The 19,743-nt window shown below is 38.0% G+C and overlaps 3 protein-coding genes across 13 annotated transcripts in view; 1 reads left to right on the top strand and 2 right to left on the bottom strand.

Annotated features, from left to right (window-relative positions):
* RLIG1 (RNA 5'-phosphate and 3'-OH ligase 1) overlaps positions 1–9,740 on the top strand; it is a 20,005-nt gene extending 10,265 nt beyond the window's left edge. For 2 of the 10 annotated variants that reach the window (XR_008992093.1, XM_057486904.1), the window contains exons 7-8: positions 97–226; positions 330–472. Coding sequence is in view for 5 of the 10 variants with exons in the window: in XM_057486904.1 (XP_057342887.1) it covers positions 97–191 (95 nt within the window). In the remaining 5 variants the exon portion in view is untranslated. Of the gene's footprint in view, positions 1–96; positions 2,157–8,745 lie in introns of those variants that run through there. The other 8 variants (XR_008992095.1, XR_008992092.1, XR_008992094.1 and 5 more) reach the window with 8 other exon arrangements.
* The window catches only part of LOC118928520 (FYVE, RhoGEF and PH domain-containing protein 5-like), a 368,415-nt gene that overhangs the window by 200,970 nt on the left and 147,702 nt on the right, over positions 1–19,743 (bottom strand).
* On the bottom strand, positions 1,221–19,743 carry LOC118909250 (centrosomal protein of 290 kDa-like). Of its 2 annotated transcripts, none has more exons than XM_057486912.1 (7): positions 19,608–19,743; positions 9,659–9,831; positions 6,591–6,732; positions 5,776–5,849; positions 5,110–5,204; positions 2,353–2,432; positions 1,221–1,451 (listed from the first exon to the last, which is right to left on the bottom strand). In XM_057486912.1, exons 2-7 carry the CDS (start codon positions 9,766–9,768, stop codon positions 1,221–1,223), a joined length of 732 nt encoding a protein of 243 aa, XP_057342895.1. In that variant the 5' UTR covers positions 9,769–9,831; positions 19,608–19,743. The 2 variants fall into 2 exon arrangements, with proteins under 2 accessions (XP_057342895.1, XP_057342894.1); XM_057486911.1 differs by lacking the exon at positions 19,608–19,743 and adding an exon at positions 18,803–18,946.

Raw genomic sequence — 19,743 nt, 5'->3', positions numbered from 1 at the left:
ACATTTTTCAATTGGCTAGCTTCTGTACTAAGCAACAGACTCTTTATGCATTAAATATTTATGGAGCCCCTGATTATGTTCCTGGCATGTTTCCAGGTGCTGGAAATACAGAGTCAACAAAACAATGTCTCTGCCTTCATGAAGCTCACATTCTAATGGGGAAGATAGACAATAAACAAGTAAATATGTAATATGTCAGGAGGAGAACAGCTATGAAAAAACAAGGGTAAGATAAAGTAGAGCCTTACGTAGTGCCTGGCAGATGGTAGGCACTCAAATATTTGTAAATGAGTGAAGATAACATAGGCTAAAGCTTTTTCTCTTTTCAGGTCCACCGCCATCATCTTGGTTTGTGCTGGCCAATTCCAGATACTTATCTGAATTCAAAACCAGTTATAATCAACATGAACCTGAACAAGTATGATTATACCTTTGATACTAAGTGTTTATTTAATTATTTTTCAAAAATAGATAATCAGAAATTTAGTAGGCTGAAAGATATAATACTTGATGTATAAACTGGAAATGCCACTAAAAAACAGCTTTTTTGTTATATTTGAATCTTCAATACCCCACCATGTTTAAAAGGTAAAAATGGCTCACGGTTCCTAATTATTCAGTGTCTAATATAGCAATATGTCTTCCAGCATTTGAAGAAATGAATTCCCCAATTGCAAATATCTATTCAAAAGTTTATTTGGAATCAATGAATGAATTTTACTTTGGACTTGAAAGTATAATAGTAAGCTCTCCAGTTTGTGCAAAGGTTGGATTCTATCTATCATAAGAGGGTAGGAATTAAAAGACAACAATTAAACCAACTTTTTGGATCATTTATTTTCAAAATCAAATAGTTAAAGCTGAACTTAATCTTATATATTTAATAAAACATGGCTCAACTTCACAACATATATATAAATGATTTGAGAATCTTAACATATAAGTAAGTATATATAAAACTCCAATTTAAAAATCATTATTTACCCTCATACCAAAAAACTTCAAACATGAACATACAGAAATGCATCATAGCTTATTGCCTGTTTGATAAACCATAAATTACTCTAAAAGTCTTCAAAAATATACTTTTCTAATATGTTAAAAATATCACATAGTTTTATGTACTAAAACTTCCAATTTAGGTAAAAGTACAAGGTATTGGGAAGAAAATGTATCTCAGAGACTTGCTTGACTTCCAGGTGGAATTTTAACTTAAATAGTTAATAAATGGGGAAATTAGTAGGACTTTCTTCTTCATCTTCCAGCTGTTCAGAAGCAGCAACAGGACTAGTTAATTCAACTCCAAACTGTTCAGAAAGGTTTTTCAACTTCTCTTCCAAGAGAATATTTTTTTTCACTTCTTCTTTGTAATTATACTTCAGATCTTCGATTTCTTCAAAAAATGAAGGATCAAAATTTTCCAGTTCTTTCTTCAGCTTTTTTACTTTCTCCTAATAGAAACATACAATCTTGAAAAGCTGTGTCGAGGAATATAATACATTTTCTAGATTTGAACGAAGGAGATCTAGTTACAAACATGAAAGCCAAAGTAACCTGAATGGTCAAATATAAAGGCAGAAGTATGTCCTTAAGATTTTGTTCTTAAGGTCTCATTGCACAGTATAACTCACTTAACTTGTTAACTGTCAAATCGAATTATTTGTTACTTATGTCCTAGTCTTTGACTAAAATTTATCAACTCTTAAATTACAGGGGATTGAATCTTTCTTTAAGCAAGTACTCCCAATGTGGCAACCAAAAAACTTGGCTATTCACAATGTTGAAGTTATTTTGGTTAAAATTCCTTCGTTTATATTTTCTTCACAAATATCTAATTTTTAATGAATAATGGTCAAATTCTTATAAATATATTTATGATCAGGGAAACTGTAGGCCTTCTGCCTGGAAAAGAGGCATCTGGTAAAGAGACAATTTGAGCTTTAATGACCACTTAGAATGGTCACTAGTTAATTCTCAAATTCATGCTCCTCTGTTTACAGATTCTTAGGTAAAAGATAGCAAATCTCTTTCTTTAAGGGAGCTATTCCTGAAAAGTATTTCAAAATAAACACTGTTCTTAATGTGGTTCCAAACTTACAAAATGTTAATGAGCTGTATCTGTGACAGTTAAAAAATAAATTTACCCTTTAATTCTATTTGTTTTGTCTTAAGTTTCTTTTGGTAGCTCTTAAATATTTATTTTTAACACAGAGGAATATAATGAACTTGGCAATATCAAGGTCAGATATAAGATGCATTTTTAGGATACACAGTTAAAACTCAGATTATGATCATAAAACTAGTTTTCAAAAAACATAGTGCTATAATAGATATAATTAAACATCTTATTACCTTGAAGTGCTGCTTTTCTAGATCTGAGGTTTTGAGCTGTGTTTCTAGATCTTTTACCTTTTCCTTTAGTTGATAAGGATCTGCCAAAAAAATTAAAATCAGACTTAGCTCTTTCCCAGTCTGATAAAGGATTTGTTTAAGAGAATAAGGAAAAAACTCAATGGCATCCGAGCCTGGAAAACATGGCATTTTATGGCTGAAACACTTTTCAGGCTGTGAATCCTGTACGCTCTCTATCAGGTATTATAATTCCACGGCAGACAAGGATGAGGCATCTGCTAGGTACCAGAAGCACAGAGTCAGGTTAACTCTTTATGTGGAAGAAGCTATTTTCCAGAGAAAACTTCTACAAACAAGAAAATTTGTTAGGTACTAGAGGTACAACAGAAGCACACAGACGCAGGTACACCTGGCCTGTGAAAATACGCTGGTGAAATGCTTCTGTTCCCAAGAGTACTGGCTATTCCATGTAGGTACACTTAACAGTGTAATTACTATGTAAAAATGTTCTAAACGGGTGGGTAACACAAAGATGAATAAATCCTGATGACTTTGGTAGGAAACACAAGTATACAACTATAGCACAAGGACTTCAGTTTACCAGAGTTAACATGTCTAATATAACAAGAATCAATGGGCAATAGGACTAATTGCCATCTTTGCTAGAAACTTATTTTCTTTAAATACTACATATGATGTGTTTTGTGGTCACATTTTACAGCCACTGAAGGGTAAAATTTTTAAAATAATGCCAGTTAGAGAAAATACTGGGCAACCAATGCAATTTCATGAATGTGACAGGAAGCACATTCTATTAAGGTGCCCTTGGAACAGTCTCCTCCCTAATTATAAGTTGGAGACAGATTTTTTCCATATCCTCCCTTATGTGAATGGAGTCAGAACTCACCTTCCTTTGGAAGGCAGAGCAAAATCATACTTTTCAAAGCACTCTTCACCTTTGTAGAAAGTGCTGATTTTTTTACACAGTTGGTTCACTCTCACTGGGATGCTATATATATTGAGTTGATTGTCTTAGTGGGATGCTACATGTTACACAGATTGGTAAGGAAATAATGCAGTAAAAGTAATTACTGTGTATCGCACTTTGCAAAAGTTAGCTTAGTGAAAACTTGTATTTGAGTAGTGCCTTAGAATTTCCAAAATAGTTTTGGTTTGATTCCGGGCTTTAACAGTATTTTAAATATGATAGGATCCTTATCTCCTAGGAGACGATGAAGGTTCAGAAATTCCCTCTCAGGAAACTGAGGTTTAGAAAGAACTTGCCTAATGTGAACAGCATTAACAGGTGGAGGGCACTGTATCTAGTAAGATGAAGCTGGCTGCCCCAAGACTGTTGAGAAGCTTATGTATGCGGCAATGCAGTGCAGTGGTTAACAGCAAGGAAAGGCAAGCAGTGTTGGAGTTTCATAGATTTAGGTTTCATCCTGCCTCTGCCACTTTCTGGCTGCAGTGACCTTGGGAACAGGGTACTTAACCTCTTTGAGTCTGTTTATGGAGTCAGTGATACCCACCATACAGAATTATAATCATTAAAATATAAAATGCTTGTAAAGCACTAAGCATAGTGTCTGGCAGAACTCATACATCATAGTTTTAATACAAAATAGCAACAGGACTATGGTAGGATACTGAAAAAGCTGTATGAAAATAGTCAAAAACTGTAATATACAAATATAAATTGGTATTAATTGTTTGGAATAGAATTTGGCATTTCCATCAAGCTATCAAATATACATACAAATAACTGATTCTCATTTGCAGTTCTGTTCTAGAAAGTCAACATGAACAATGACTAGGTGACGAGTCATTACTCTTAGAACACATACACATATATCTCACATAGATTATAATCTTAAATCCTGGAAACATTCCATCTTAGTAACTTCTATTTTCTTTTACAAAAGAGAAAACGAGGTTGAGAAGTGTCAAATGACTTCTGAGGCTGCACTACTAACAAGTGTCAGAGCTGGGATCTAAATCTGTCCAGTTGGCCCCCAAACCGGAGTTTCTTGGCTCTTTACGGCACTGCCCCTTACTGTTTCCTTTCTCTGATCACCTCTGTATGAAAGCTGGACAAGCGCAGAACCTGTTGGAGTTCATCTGTTAAGTGTGGGTCATAACTTAATTTTTCACTGCTCTGTATCTCTGCAAAAGCACCATGAGTACTGACTTGGAGGTTATGAGTAAGTTTTAGTGAGTAGGTGAATTTGCAAGTACAGAATCTGCAAATAATGGGGATCAACTTCATTTTGGGTGTGTAGATATATATACACATACATTAAGTCTATATGTATACACATGCATACGGGAGTCATTACTTCTGAATGCAAATGGAAGGGAATAGAAGAAAAGACTGTGACTTTGTAAAAGGAAAAAAATGTAGGAAAGATTACTTACGTAGTTTTAAAATTATCAACAAAATGACAGTAACATTTAGAAGATAATGTCAGAGGGCTTAAAAGGGCCTGTACTTAGAAACTGGAAGCAAGAGACCTAATCATATTAAATCTGTAACATCCATATAGAACACAAGGAGCAAAAACACTTGGAATAGTTGCTACTCAATATTACAAACAGCTCTATTTATTGTTGCATGGAGGAAACACCTCTAAAAACTTAGAGATTTGGTTTTCTAGGAAGATAGTTACCAAAAATCTGAACAAACAAAAAAGGCAAACCCTAATTCAAAATCTTGGGTTAGTAAACTTTCCATTATTAGTTATAAAATACACTTACCAGGTATGGTGCTTTCAGCTCCACTTTGGTTTTTGTTAACTTCTATCTGATGGATTAATTCTGCTTTTTCTTTCTCCAGCTGACTATTAGCAAGTCTAGAACACAGTGGTAATGTGTTAAAACAAAAACACAGACATTGCTCCGTGAACTATATGGGCATTTCTTAAGAACTGTATGATGTACAGTGCTTAAGACTTGCTTATATTTACAAAGGTAAACATTTATTCATTTATCGTGACTGCTGCAGTGCTACCATTCTCAGAGGTCATGAAATCAAAATTCTTCATGTTTTTCTTAAAACCTGACCAGATGTCATTTTGAAGAGTAGTTTTCCTACCGGAGGAGCCTCATGAGAGTATGTTACACAGACCCTGGCAGTGAAGAACTGTTTTTCTCTCTTTCATTATTATGTACCTCTGGAAAGCTAACGTTTGATATATTCTATGCTATTAAAATTTAAACTAAATTACAAACTTGACACCTGTATTAGGATTTGGCTTGCCCTTTTTTTGTATCTATGATGTAGAAGAATGGCATAAGAATGAAAATAGGCTGATAAGCTATTTGGCAGCAAGGTTAAAAAATCCTCATCATCTCTAGACATAACAAACCTGGTTATATTAAAAGATAATTAAGGGAAAAAAAGTAGGTGAACAGATAATGTACCTAAGAACTTGAAGCTCCCGCCGAAGACTTTGTTCTGTCTCATCACCTTCAGGAATATGTTTGAGAATCTCAATCTTTGGGCACAATGAAAAGTTGGAAGGCAAAGTCGACATGGAAACGTATGAGGTTTTATAAAGATACACATTTCAATAACGCAAAACATTAAAAGTTGGGTTTTCAAAAGCTCCTGAGCACACATTTATGGTGTTCTGTTCATTATTCATTTAACAGTTATTAAGTAACTGCTCGTGTTAGGCTTGTCCGAGGCATAGAGGATACAACATGTGAAAGAGGAAACCAGATGCCAGATCATGAAAACAGCCTTTAAATTTCATTCTGGGATAATTAGGGAACCAATGGAAGATTCTAAGAATGGGACTGCTGTGATTTTCTTTGTTTTGTTTGCTTGGCAATTACGTGGAGAATAGACTGAATCAGGGACAAGGTGAAACAAGGCAAGAGTAGGAGCAGGGAGACCAGTTAGGAAATTTTGCAAAAGTTCAGATGTGAGAGAATAGCTTGGCCTAGACTGGCAGTGTTTAGAGGTACTGAGACAGTGTCACATTTGGGACATTTTGAAAATAGAGCTGAGATGATATAATAAAAAAGATGTGGGGTATGAGAGAAAGAAAGGAATTAATGGCCCAAGGTTTTTGGCTTAAACAAATGGGTGAATAGTGGCGCCACTCTTAGGCCTCCGGGGGAAGACTTAATAGTTCATTTTTACCTTCAAAAGACAGTACCAAGAAGTGGCTTGACATACAACGGATTGTTTCACCATGTGAAAAAACAAAAAACAAAGCTGCATTACTTGCCTGGTGCTCGAGGTCTTCAGTATATTTCTTAACTTTTTGTTCCCTTTCTGTTGCTTGTCTTACAAGCTGTTTAAGATCAGTAAGGCTATGGGTTTTTTTTGCAATATCAGTTTCCAGTTTTTTCAACTTGGCTTCATACATTCTGAAAGTATAAAGGAAAAAAAAGATAGAGACATGGAAAAATTTTTCTCATTGATTTAAAAGCTAGTTCAAATTATTCCATTAAAAATAAGGAACAATATCTTGTCATATTGTTTCTTCTAGTCAAATCTGTGAGTATTTATTTAGCACTAGGTGACAAAGGGTGAATATCCCTAGTTAACAGGTACATTAAAATAGAGGATTTAGATGTTTCCCTGGGATGGAGCCTGAATTTGGTCACTGTAAAATACTAAAATTAATACCTTTTTCAGTCACAAAAAGCAGAAAGGAAAATTCATCAGAATATCAAATACCGTATTATTGGATATTCTTAGGAATATAAACACTGCAAATTAAAGCATTTCACAGACACGTACCTGCACACAAACATACCAAAAAGGGAGGCATCCAAGTAGAAAAAAAAACAAAGGGCACTGCTGGAAGGGGAGTAAGAAGAACATGCAAAAGCACGGGTGAGAGAAAGAGCATGTGATGAGGGAGGAACAAAGCTTGTAAAATCAGAATAGATTTGTAACTGAAAGAAATGATCAACAGTTCAAAAAAACCCAGACTCCAAAAGAAATTTTATAACATTGTGCCAAAATGGTTTTATAAGCACATCATACCTAAAGGGAGACAACAATTAAAATATTGAAACTTTTCCAGAGACAAGAAAAAGAAGACTTTGGTAACAAAATCAGGTAAGGATAGTATAAGGAAGGAAAAGTATCTTAATGCAAGCTTTTGATAAGTCTTAGAAACTTAGAAGGCAATGATCTTAGCCTGACAAATACTGCCAAAGTGGTGGAGCATGAGAAGTGGTTCACTCCTTTCTCATTCAGTTCTCTGCTCAAATGCCACCCAGTCAGAGAACCTCTCTCTCTGATGTCTCAGCAGTCAGTATAAGGCCTGACAAAATAGATACCATTAATTTGTTAAGTAAAGTATAAGGCAACTATAATGGTTTCAGCATGAGGAAGACGTAGTGTGTCATGAGTCCCAGAAGCGATCTCCAAACCACTTCACTGAGCTGGCTGTGAGATCCCAGCTGCAGACCTAAGCAATTTTTTGGTGGATTTAGGGAGGCTTGATGCCAAGGATCAGAATTAGTCTTCTGTCCAGTGGATTCCACTAGGACTTACTTAAGTCTTTTTCAAAGGGGTTTACCAAAGGCTTACTTTATGCTCAGCTACCTGTACAATTTGTAGCTTAAAAACCAATCTAAAAGGCAAAGTCATCTTCAATTATGGTTAAATATCAACCACCCTCTCAAATGTTCATAAACTTTATAAACGCTATCACATTAATAACCTTGTCTGCATCTTCAGAGCCCTTTTTAGAAAGTAGGGCAGGGATTATCATTTCCACAGTTTAAAAAAAGTTGTACTCACAAAAGAGATGTAATTTACTTAAGGTCCCAGTGAGAATTAGGTATTTCTAAGCCATGAAAGCTCCCAGGTTCTCTGAAAGAACTTCAGCCAAGTAGGCCTTTTAGAAATACATTGAAAATAAAGGACGGTGTTTGGTATGCAGTAAGTACTGAATAGGTGTCTGCTGAATGAATACATCCAGAAATCTTTTGAGTCCATATGTGTCTGTAGAAGGAAATAAAGGACCAACCAAGAAATCAGCTGTGATAGCACTGCTGGTTGAGAGCCTCTCTCGGGTCCAAGCAGGCAAAAGTGACTCCTTTTCCCCCTTATACTATCACATATGCTATTTCACCAAACCCTCACGCTTGCCCTCTGGTAGAAGAGAGAGGGCCGCAGGGGGAACGAGTGGATTCTCAATGCTCTTAGTAGGGTATTAGGATAGGAACCGAGGACCCTTCTGTAGGACTGCCTGGCCACCCGGGCTGCCCTCTGATCTACTTGTATAGCCTTTGGCTGACAGGCAAGCGCAGTGCAGCAGGCCCACTGTGGGCCTTGCTGTAGCCTCACAGTGCTGAGGCTCCTGTCCTAGTTGTATTGACGGTGACCACCAGTCCACCTCTCATCAAGTCCATTCTAAACAGCAGGTGGACATCAAAGGGGAAACTGGAAATATGTGGACATAAGGAACTCTGTTTATATGGTAAGATAAAGATGACTTTGTCTTTCTAAATAGGGCCAGCAGATGTTACTTCATACAAGATAATTTTATCGGGAAAGGACATGGCACAATCTCATTGCTCTCTGGCTTCTATACTCCTTGAAGTAGCTGCTGAGCAGTCTGGAAATGAGAATGACACCAAAGCCTTTTACTGACTTATCAGAGTCATGTTAAACTACTCATGATAGTGGCAGTGAATGTATGAATGCTTACTCGTGAATTCCCATCACCCCTTTCACAGCCACAGTTTATGGGAAAGGCAGTCACACGTATTTGTAGAAATGGCTCATGGGGTGGAGAAAATCTAGTGCCAGAACACAGAGGCCAGGAAGACACTAGAGCTGTTGCTGAATTCATCCGTCGGGACTCTTTGAAGAACAAGTTGCCCAGAATGTAACTGCCAAATTGCAGCGCGGCCCAGATCTAGCATGGCGCAGGTTGTGACGAGACAGCTTAACTGTGCCTGGCTTATACTTGAGGTAGAAAATGAACACAATGAAGTTGAGTTGTAGCTGGAAAAAAAGAGCATGTAGGAGACGCTGGACACCATCAGTCCAAGCTCATGGCTGACAGCAGCTTCATGCCGCCCACCCAGCTCCAACACCCAGAGCCCAGCCTCTGCTCTGCTCTGTCCCGTGCTCTGCCACCTAAGTTCCTTAGATATCTTAAGGAAGATAAAGACTTTGATGATACTAGGAAAGGAAAAAAGCACCAACCAAACAGTTCATTGGGAAAGAGCTAAGTTAATCAGAACAGTGTCATAGTCTTTTCAAAACAATAATGGCAGAATTAGATCTGATTCAACTTTGTGCGAGTTTTCAACTATTTGTTCCTACCTTGTAACAACAATAGATTTCCAGCTCTTGCTGTCAGCACCTTCAAGCTGTGGACTTCTGCTTTCCGCTAACTGTAACCTCTCACCAGTCTCTTCTAGTTGGACTGTCATCTTCTCATTCAAAATCTCTAAATTATTCCTGGCTATCCGCAGGTTCTCTGCAGCTTCAGTTTCCTATCATTAGGAACCAGTTAGTATACTATGACAAAACACAGTACTCACCTAGGTGCAATATATTCATAATTATTGCTAGAAATTAGAAAACAAAAATAAACTCTAAATGCTGATTAAAACTGCAATAAAAATTTCCAACATTTCCTTTACTCTCAAACAGCAATATGATCATATTAGAACCATCAATCATGTAAATGAGGTTAGAAAAATATATTAACAAGTATTTTACTCTAGTAGTTATTTTAAGTTTGTCATTTGGTTCCTTTAAATTAGTCATCTTTGTAATATAGAATAATGGGATAGAGAGAGTTTGTCTTTACATATTTAAAAATGTTTTGACTCTAAAACTTGAGAGACCCAGCCATAAATGTAAACTATGTGTAAGTATCATAAATTATTTCCACTATTAAACATCCATATCCGAAGCAAAGTATCACTCTGGCCTCACAGTATATTTAGATACTATTGTATAGTAACTAGTTTAAAAATATTAATTTCAATTTATTCACTGCATCATCCATATAAATACCACCACCCACCACCCATTGTCTGGGGTAAGGAATATATTTTTGCCAGTTAAATAGAAAGGAATCTTGCTGTTTAACAAAACAGTTTCACATACTCCTTACTGTACATCAAGCACTATCTAAGTCATGTGCACCAATATTAACCCACTTCCTGATGTTACAGATGAGGACATGGGGGGATGGAGAGGGGCTAGCAGCTGGCCCTAGTTCCCACAGCTGACAAGTAACAGAGCTAGGATTTGGATCCCAACCGTGTAGCTTCTACATTTACTGGCTCTTAATTCATTAATTTTTTTATTTTCAAGGTTCCTCATGGTGAAAGTAGCAAGCATAATCACAAACTTTCTAAATCTCTTCTATCTATTTTGAATAGACACTCTCATCACTTTTCATTCAGTTTTTATAAGATGTGTTAGTTAAAATAAAAAGTAATGATTAGCAATGAAAGTCATACTTTTTTTTTTTTTTTAATAATTATTTTTTATTGAAGGGTAGTTGACGCACAGTATTACATTACATTAGTTTCAAGTGTACAACACAGTGGTAGAACATTTATATACATAATTCTAGGTTCCAGCTATCACCCTACCAGGCTGTTACAATATCTTGACTATATTCCTTATGCTATACATTACATCCCGGTTACTTATTTATTTTACCATTGGAAGTCTGTCCTTATTTTTTTTTTTTTTTTTTTTTTGTGAGGGCATCTCTCATATTTATTGATCAAATGGTTGTTAAAGACAATAAAATTCTGTATAGGGGAGTCAATGCTCAATGCACAATCATTAATCCACCCCAAGCCTAATTTTCGTCAGTCTCCAATCTTCTGAGGCATAACAAACAAGTTCTTACATGTAGAACAAATTCTTACATAATGAATAAGTTACATAGTGAACAGTACAAGGGGAGTCATCACAGAAACTTTCGGTTTTGCTCATGCATTATGAACTCTAAACAGTCAGTTCAAATATGAATACTCATTTGGTTTTTATACTTGATTTATATGTGGATACCACATTTCTCTCTTTATTATTATTATTTTTAATAAAATGCTGAAGTGGTTGGTAGATACAAGATAAAGGTAGAAAACATAGTTTAGTGTTGTAAGAGAGCAAATGTAGATGATCAGGTGTGTGCCTGTAGACTATGTGTTAATCCAAGCTAGACCAGGGCCATAAAACATCCATGAATGCAGAAGATTTCTCTCAGAACAGGGGGGGTGAGGTTCTAAGCCTCACCTCTGTTGATCCCCAATTTCTCACCTGATGGCCCCCCTGCGACTGTGCCTGTCTTAGGTTGTTCCTCCCTTGAGGAATCTTACCCGTCTCTGGCTAACCAGTCATCTTCCGGGGCCATACAGGGAAATGTAAAGTTGGTGAGTGAGAGAGAAGCCTTATTGTTTGAAATGGTTAGCTTTTTACTTCTTTGCAGATTTATGCCCTGTGGCTTCTATGCCCAGCATTTGTCTTGAGGTATCTTTACCACTTGGAGGAGTTATGATACTCGGTAAATTTGATATGAGGCACGAATTCTATTTAAGGGTTGTAATTAGGAAGGAAGAAGAAAAGCTATAGAAGTAGCAGACGGAAGAAAACATGGGAAGATTGATTATTTCTTTGACATATCTTCTTGTAGAGTAACTTCAGCATATATAGGTTTTAAGCTACTACTTAAATTGCGCACACACATTAACATAATAGGAGTATAGTTACATAACCAAAGCATATCTGTAATTACCAGCCATCTGCAGTGAAACCAAGAAAACCAGTTAGGCACCTTAGGCATTTGTGAAAACTTATCTATGATATGGTGGATATTGTCCAACTGAACTTGAACAGTCTGAGAGAAATCAGACAAATTAAAACAACCCATTCCTGCGGACTGTTCACATGCCATATGTTCTTTTAACAGTAAATAGTCTGTAGTTGTAAGAGTTTGGAGCGCTACAATTTGCACTTCTCCAAATTCTTGGTTGAGTTCCAACAGTATAGATCCAGTCAAATTTGTTGTTTTACTGTATGCACAGGCCAGCTTAGATATCTCCTTCCTCATTCCCATGGCAAGTCCAGGAACTGGTGGGATGAGTGCATCTACAGCTGTTGCAGTGCGTGGATCGTTGTTGGGGTTTTTTGATGATCATCTTCTGGCATGAGTCTTCCAGAGAGTGCAGATGTTGGAAGTTCTTTTTCATATCGTATCTTAGTTCATTTTCGGGGTAGCCCAATTAGGCTTTGATCCTCTGTATAAACACAAACAGACCCTTTGCCTACACTTTTATATGCCCTTTATACCCTTGTGTAGAACTCATTGGAGGTTACCACACAGGAACTGCCCTTTTTTTTTTTTTTTTTGCTTTGTTTTTGGTATCACCAATCTACACTTACATGACGAATATTATGTTTACTAGGCTCTCCCCTATACCAGGTCTCCCCTATAAACCCCTTTACAGTCACTGTCCATCAGCATAGCAAAATGTTGTAGAATCACTACTTGCCTTCTCTGTGTTGTACAGCCCTCCCTTTTCTCCTACCCCCCCATGTATGTTAATCTTAATACCCCCCTACTTCTCCCCCCCTTATCCCTCCCTACCCACCCATCCTCCCCAGTCCCTTTCCCTTTGGTACCTGTTAGTCCATTCTTGAGTTCTGTGATTCTGCTGCTGTTTTGTTCCTTCAGTTTTTCCTTTGTTCTTATATTGCACAGATAAGTGAAATCATTTGGTATTTCTCTTTCTCCGCTTGGCTTGTTTCACTGAGCATAATACCCTCCAGCTCCATCCATGTTGCTGCAAATGATTGGATTTGCCCTTTTCTTATGGCTGAGTAGTATTCCATTGTGTATATGTACCACATCTTCTTTATCCATTCATCTATTGATGGACATTTAGGTTGCTTCCAATTCTTGGCTATTGTAAATAGTGCTGCAATAAACATAGGGGTGCATCTGTCTTTCTCAAACTTGATTGCTGCGTTCTTAGGGTAAATTCCTAGGAGTGCAATTCCTGGGTCAAATGGTAAGTCTGTTTTGAGCATTTTGATATACCTCCATACTGCTTTCCACAATGGTTGAACTAGTTTACATTCCCACCAGCAGTGTAGGAGGGTTCCCCTTTCTCCACAGCCTCGCCAACATTTGTTGTTGTTTGTCTTTTGGATGGCAGCCATCCTTACTGGTGTGAGGTGATACCTCATTGTAGTTTTAATTTGCATTTGTCTGATAATTAGCGATGTGGAGCATCTTTTCATGTGTCTGTTGGCCATCTGTATTTCTTTTTTGGAGAACTGTCTGTTCAGTTCCTCTGCCCATTTTTTAATTGGGTTATTTGGTTTTTGTTTGTTGAGGCGTGTGAGCTCCTTATATATTCTGGACGTCAAGCCTTTATCGGATGTGTCATTTTCAAATATATTCTCCCATACTGTAGGGATCCTTCTTGTTCTATTGATGGTGTCTTTTGCTGTACAGAAGCTTTTCAGCTTAATATAGTCCCACTTACTCATTTTTGCTGTTGTTTTCCTTGCCCGGGGAGATATGTTCAAGAAGAGGTCACTCATGTTTATGTCTAAGAGGTTTTCGCCTATGTTTTCTTCCAAGAGTTTAATGGTTTCATGGCTTACATTCAGGTCTTTGATCCATTTTGAGTTTACTTTTGTATATGGGGTTAGACAATGGTCCAGTTTCATTCTCCTACATGTAGCTGTCCAGTTTTGCCAGCACCACCTGTTGAAGAGACTGTCATTTCGCCATTGTATGTCCATGGCTCCTTTATCAAATATTAATTGACCATATATGTCTGGGTTAATGTCTGGATTCTCTAGTCTGTTCCATTGGTCTGTGGCTCTGCTCTTGTGCCAGTACCAAGTTGTCTTGATTACTATGGCTTTATAGTAGAGCTTGAAGTTGGGGAGTGAGATCCCCCCTACTTTATTCTTCTTTCTCAGGATTGCTTTGGCTATTCGGGGTCTTTTGTGTTTCCATATGAATTTTTGAATTATTTGTTCCAGTTCATTGAAGAATGTTGCTGGTAGTTTCATAGGGATTGCATCGAATCTGTATATTGCTTTGGGCAGGATGGCCATTTTAACGATATTAATTCTTCCTAGCCACGAGCATGGGATGAGTTTCCATCTGTTAGTGTCCCCTTTAATTTCTCTTAAGAGTGACTTGTAGTTTTCAGAGTATAGGTCTTTCACTTCTTTGGTTAGGTTTATTCCTAGGTATTTTATTTTTTTTGATGCAATTGTGAATGGAGTTGTTTTCCTGATTTCTCTTTCTGTTGGTTCATTGTTAGTATATAGGAAAGCCACAGATTTCTGTGTGTTGGTTTTGTATCCTGCAACTTTGCTGTATTCCGATATCAGTTCTAGTAGTTTTGGGGTGGAGTCTTTAGGGTTTTTTATGTACAGTATCATGTCATCTGCAAATAGTGACAGTTTAACTTCTTCTTTACCAATCTGGATTCCTTGTATTTCTTTATTTTGTCTGATTGCCGTGGCTAGGACCTCCAGTACTATGTTAAATAACAGTGGAGAGAGTGGGCATCCCTGTCTAGTTCCCGATCTGAGAGGAAATGCTTTCAGCTTCTCGCTGTTCAATATAATTTTGGCTGTGGGTTTATCATAGATGGCCTTTATTATGTTGAGGTACTTGCCCTCTATTCCCATTTTGCTGAGAGTTTTTAACATGAATGGATGTTGAACTTTGTCAAATGCTTTTTCAGCATCTATGGAGATGATCATGTGGTTTTTGTCTTTCTTTTTGTTGATGTGGTGGATGATGTTGATGGACTTTCGAATGTTGTACCATCCTTGCATCCCTGGGATGAATCCCACTTGGTCATGGTGTATGATCCTTTTGATGTATTTTTGAATTCGGTTTGCTAGTATTTTGTTGAGTATTTTTGCATCTACGTTCATCAGGGATATTGGTCTGTAGTTTTCTTTTTTGGTGGGGTCTTTGGCTGGTTTTGGTATTAGGGTGATGTTAGCTTCATAGAATGAGTTTGGGAGTATCCCCTCCTCCTCTATTTTTTGGAAAACTTTAAGGAGAATGGGTATTATGTCTTCCCTGTATGTCTGATAAAATTCCGAGGTAAATCCATCTGGCCCGGGGGTTTTGTTCTTTGGTAGTTTTTTGATTACCGCTTCAATTTCGTTGCTGGTAATTGGTCTGTTTAGATTTTCTGTTTCTTCCTGGGTCAATCTTGGAAGGTTATATTTTTCTAGGAAGTTGTCCATTTCTCCTAGGTTTCCCAGCTTGTTAGCATATAGGTTTTCATAGTATTCTCCAATAATTCTTTGCATTTCCGTGGGGTCCGTCGTGATTTTTCCTTTCTCGTTTCTGATACTGTTGATTTGTGTTGACTCTCTTTTCTTCTTAATAAGTCTGGCTAGAGGCTTATCTATTTTGTTTATTTTCTCGAAGAACCAGCTCTTGGTTTCATTGATTTTTACTATTGTTTTATTCTTCTCAATTTTATTTATTTCTTCTCTGATCTTTATTATGTCCCTCCTTCTGCTGACCTTAGGCCTCATCTGTTCTTCTTTTTCTAATTTTGATAATTGTGACATTAGACCATTCATTTGGGATTGCTCTTCCTTTTTTAAATATGCTTGGATTGTTATATACTTTCCTCTTAAGACTGCTTTTGCTGTGTCCCACAGAAGTTGGGGCTTAGTGTTGTTGTTGTCATTTGTTTCCATATATTGCTGGATCTCCATTTTGATTTGGTCATTGATCCATTGATTATTTAGGAGCGTGTTGTTAAGCCTCCATGTGTTTGTGAGCCTCTTTGCTTTCTTTGTACAGTTTATTTCTAGTTTTATGCCTTTGTGGTCTGAAAAGTTGGTTGGTAGGATTTCAATCTTTTGGAATTTTCTGAGGCTCTTTTTGTGGCCCAGTATGTGGTCTATTCTGGAGAATGTTCCATGTGCACTTGAGAAGAATGTATATCCCGCTGCTTTTGGATGTAGAGTTCTATAGATGTCTATTAGGTCCATCTGCTCTACTGTGTTGTTCAGTGCTTCCGTGTCTTTACTTATTTTCTGCCCAGTGGACCTATCCTTTGGGGTGAGTGGTGTGTTGAAGTCTCCTAGAATGAATGCATTACAGTCTATATCCCCCTTTAGTTCTGTTAGTATTTGTTTCACATATGCTGGTGCTCCTGTGTTGGGTGCATATATATTTAGAATGGTTATATCCTCTTGTTTGACTGAGAGCCCTTTATCATTATGTAGTGTCCTTCTTTATCTCTTGTTACTTTCTTTCTTTTGAAGTCTATTTTGTCTGATATTAGTACTGCAACCCCTGCTTTCTTCTCACTGTTGTTTGCTTGAAATATGTTTTTCCATCCCTTGACTTTTAGTCTGTACATGTCTTTGGGTTTGAGGTGAGTTTCTTGTAAGCAGCATATAGATGGGTCTTGCTTTTTTATCCATTCTGTTACTCTGTGTCTTTTGATTGGTGCATTCAACCCGTTAACATTTAGGGTGACTATTGAAAGATATGTACTTATTGCCATTGCAGGCTTTAAATTTGTGGTTACCAAAGGTTCAAGGTTAGCCTCTTTAGTATCTTACTGCCTAACTTAGCTCGCTTATTGAGCTGTTATATACACTGTCTGGAGATTCTTTTCTTCTCTCCCTTCTTGTTCCTCCTCCTCGATTCTTCATATGTTGGGTGTTTTGTGCTGTGCTCTTTCTAGGAGTGCTCCCATCTAGAGCAGTCCCTTTAAGATGTTCTGTAGAGGTGGTTTGTGGAAAGCAAATTCCCTCAGCTTTTGTTTGTCTGGGAATTGTTTAATCCCACCGTCATATTTGAATGATAGTCGTGCTGGATACAGTATCCTTGGTTCAAGGCCCTTCTGTTTCATTGTATTAAATATATCATGCCATTCTCTTCTGGCCTGTAGGGTTTCTGTTGAGAAATCTGACGTTAGCCTGATGGGTTTCCCTTTATAGGTGACCTTTTTCTCTCTTACTGCCTTTAACACTCTTTCCTTGTCCTTGATCTTTGCCATTTTAATTATTATGTGTCTTGGTGTTGCCCTTCTTGGATCCTTTCTGTTGGGGGTTCTGTGTATTTCCGTGGTCTGTTCGATTACTTCCTCCCCCAGTGTGGGGAAGTTTTCAGCAATTATTTCTTCTAAGATACTTTCCATCTCTTTTCCTCTCTCTTCTTCTTCTGGGACCCCTATAATACGGATATTGTTCCTTTTGGATTGGTCACACAGTTCTCTTAATATTATTTCATTCCTGGAGATCCTTTTGTCTCTCTCTATGTCAGCTTCTATGCGTTCCTGTTCTCTGATTTCAATTCCTTCAATGGCCTCTTGCATTCTATCCATTCTGCTTATAAACCCTTCCAGAGTTTGTTTCATTTCTGCGATCTCCTTTCTGGCATCTGTGATCTCCTTCCGAACTTCATCCCATTTCTCTTGCGTATTTCTCTGCATCTCTGTCAGCATGTTTATGATTCTTATTTTGAATTCTTTTTCAGGGAGACTGGTTAGGTCTGTCTCCTTCTCTGGTGTTGTGTCTGTGATCTTTGTCTGCCTGTAGCTTTGCCTTTTCATGGTGATAGGAATAGTCTGCAGAACTGGGACGAGTGACGGCTGGAAGGACTTCCTTTCTTGTTGGTTTGTGGCCCTCCTCTCCTGGGAGAACAGCGGCCTCTAGTGGCTTGTGCTGCGCAGCTGCGCGCAGACAGGGTTTCTGCTTCCTGCCCGGCTGCTATGGAGTTAATCTCCGCTGTTGCTGTGGGCGTGGCCTGGCTCGGGCAGCTACTCCAAAATGGTGGAGTCGCGTTGGAGCAGGAGCTGCTGGGAGGCTATTTATCTCCGTAAGGGGCCTGCCTGCTCCCTGCAGCCCAGGGGATAGGGTGCCCAGAGATCCCGGATTCCCTACCTCTGGATTAAGTGACCCGCCCTGCCCCTTTAAGACTTCCAAAAAGCACCCGCCAAAACAAAACAACGCCCACCAAAAAAAAAAAAAAAAAAAATTTTTTTAATTAAAAAAAAAAAAAAAAGTTTTTAATTAAAAAAAAAAAAAAAAAAGGTGGTCGTTCGTTTTTCTTTATTCTGCGGTGCCAGCCTCAGGCCTCTGCTCACCGGTCTTTCTGCCCTGTTTCCCTAGAATTGGGGTCCCTATCCCTTTAAGACTTCCAAAAAGCGCTCGCCAAAACAAAAGAGCAAAAAAAAGCAAAAAAAAAAAAAAATGGTCGCGCGCTTTTCTTATGCCCTCTGTCGCCCAGCCTCCAGTGCCTGCTCAGTGTTCTTGCTGCTCTGTTTTCCTAGTATCGAGCGCCCTGCGCTCTGGCCCGGATGGCTGGGGCTGGGTGTTCGGCAGCCCTGGGCTCCGTCTCCCTCCCGCTCTGCCTGCTCTTCTCCCGCCGGGAGCTGGGGGGAGGGGCGCTCGGCTCCCGCGGGGCCGGGGCTTGTATCTTACCCCCTTCGCGAGTCGCTGGGTTCTCTCAGGTGCGGATGTGGTCTGGATATTGTCCTGTGTCCTCTGGTCTTTATTCTAGGAAGGGTTGTCTTTGTTATATTTTCATAGATATATGTTGTTTTGGGAGGAGATTTCCGCTGCTCTACTCATGCCGCCATCTTCTGCCCCTCTGAAAGTCATACTTTTTAAAGTTCTTTACGAAGCCTTTGGTTTTCAGCAACAATTTTCTCTGTGCCTTTGGTCGAGGACTCACGGTGCATGCTCAGCTGACGTCTCAGGTGAGCTTTGACTTTTTCTAAATCAGCCTAGTAGTAAAAACGATACATTATCGAAATGAAATAAAAGATGACCTTGTAAACTCATTAAACTTATTTCCAAATAGTTTTAGAGCCCATATTTGATAGAATTAAAGTCTTCCCTTTAATACCAGTCATCTGAAGTAAAGGTTCCCCACCTTGGCTACACATTAGAATAAAGTGATGACTTAAAAAAAAACCACAGTATCCCCAAATAATCTAATCAATCTCAGAAATGGGTGTGTAGGCATCTGCATTTTTGAAAAAAGACACACGTAATTATTTTATGTTGCCAGAGGGAGAACCATTGATCTTGAAATAATATGACCAAGTGGAGTTACTCTAATTACTCTTAGCCTTGTCTCCAGTGAAGTTTTTTCTCTGTAGTGTAAAATATCTATTGCATCCATTAAAACAATTTTATGCAGTACATTTAAAATTTTCCTAAAAAACTAATACAAATTACAGTAGTAAAACATTCTACCTCATGATCATATTTTAAATATTACCTTCAACTTTTCATTTTCCAGCTCAATTATTAGTCATTTTTTCACTGGTCATTATTCCTGATGCTTTTTTCAATTGTTCATTTTCACTTTGGACTTCTTCAACTACTTCTTTCATTAAACCAATGGTTTTTTCTAA

Source organism: Manis pentadactyla, chromosome 10, assembly GCF_030020395.1.
Source record: "Manis pentadactyla isolate mManPen7 chromosome 10, mManPen7.hap1, whole genome shotgun sequence".
Lineage (NCBI taxonomy): Eukaryota > Metazoa > Chordata > Mammalia > Pholidota > Manidae > Manis > Manis pentadactyla.
The sequence above is the reverse complement of the archived record's forward strand: the minus strand, read 5'-3'. Positions and strand labels throughout refer to the sequence as shown.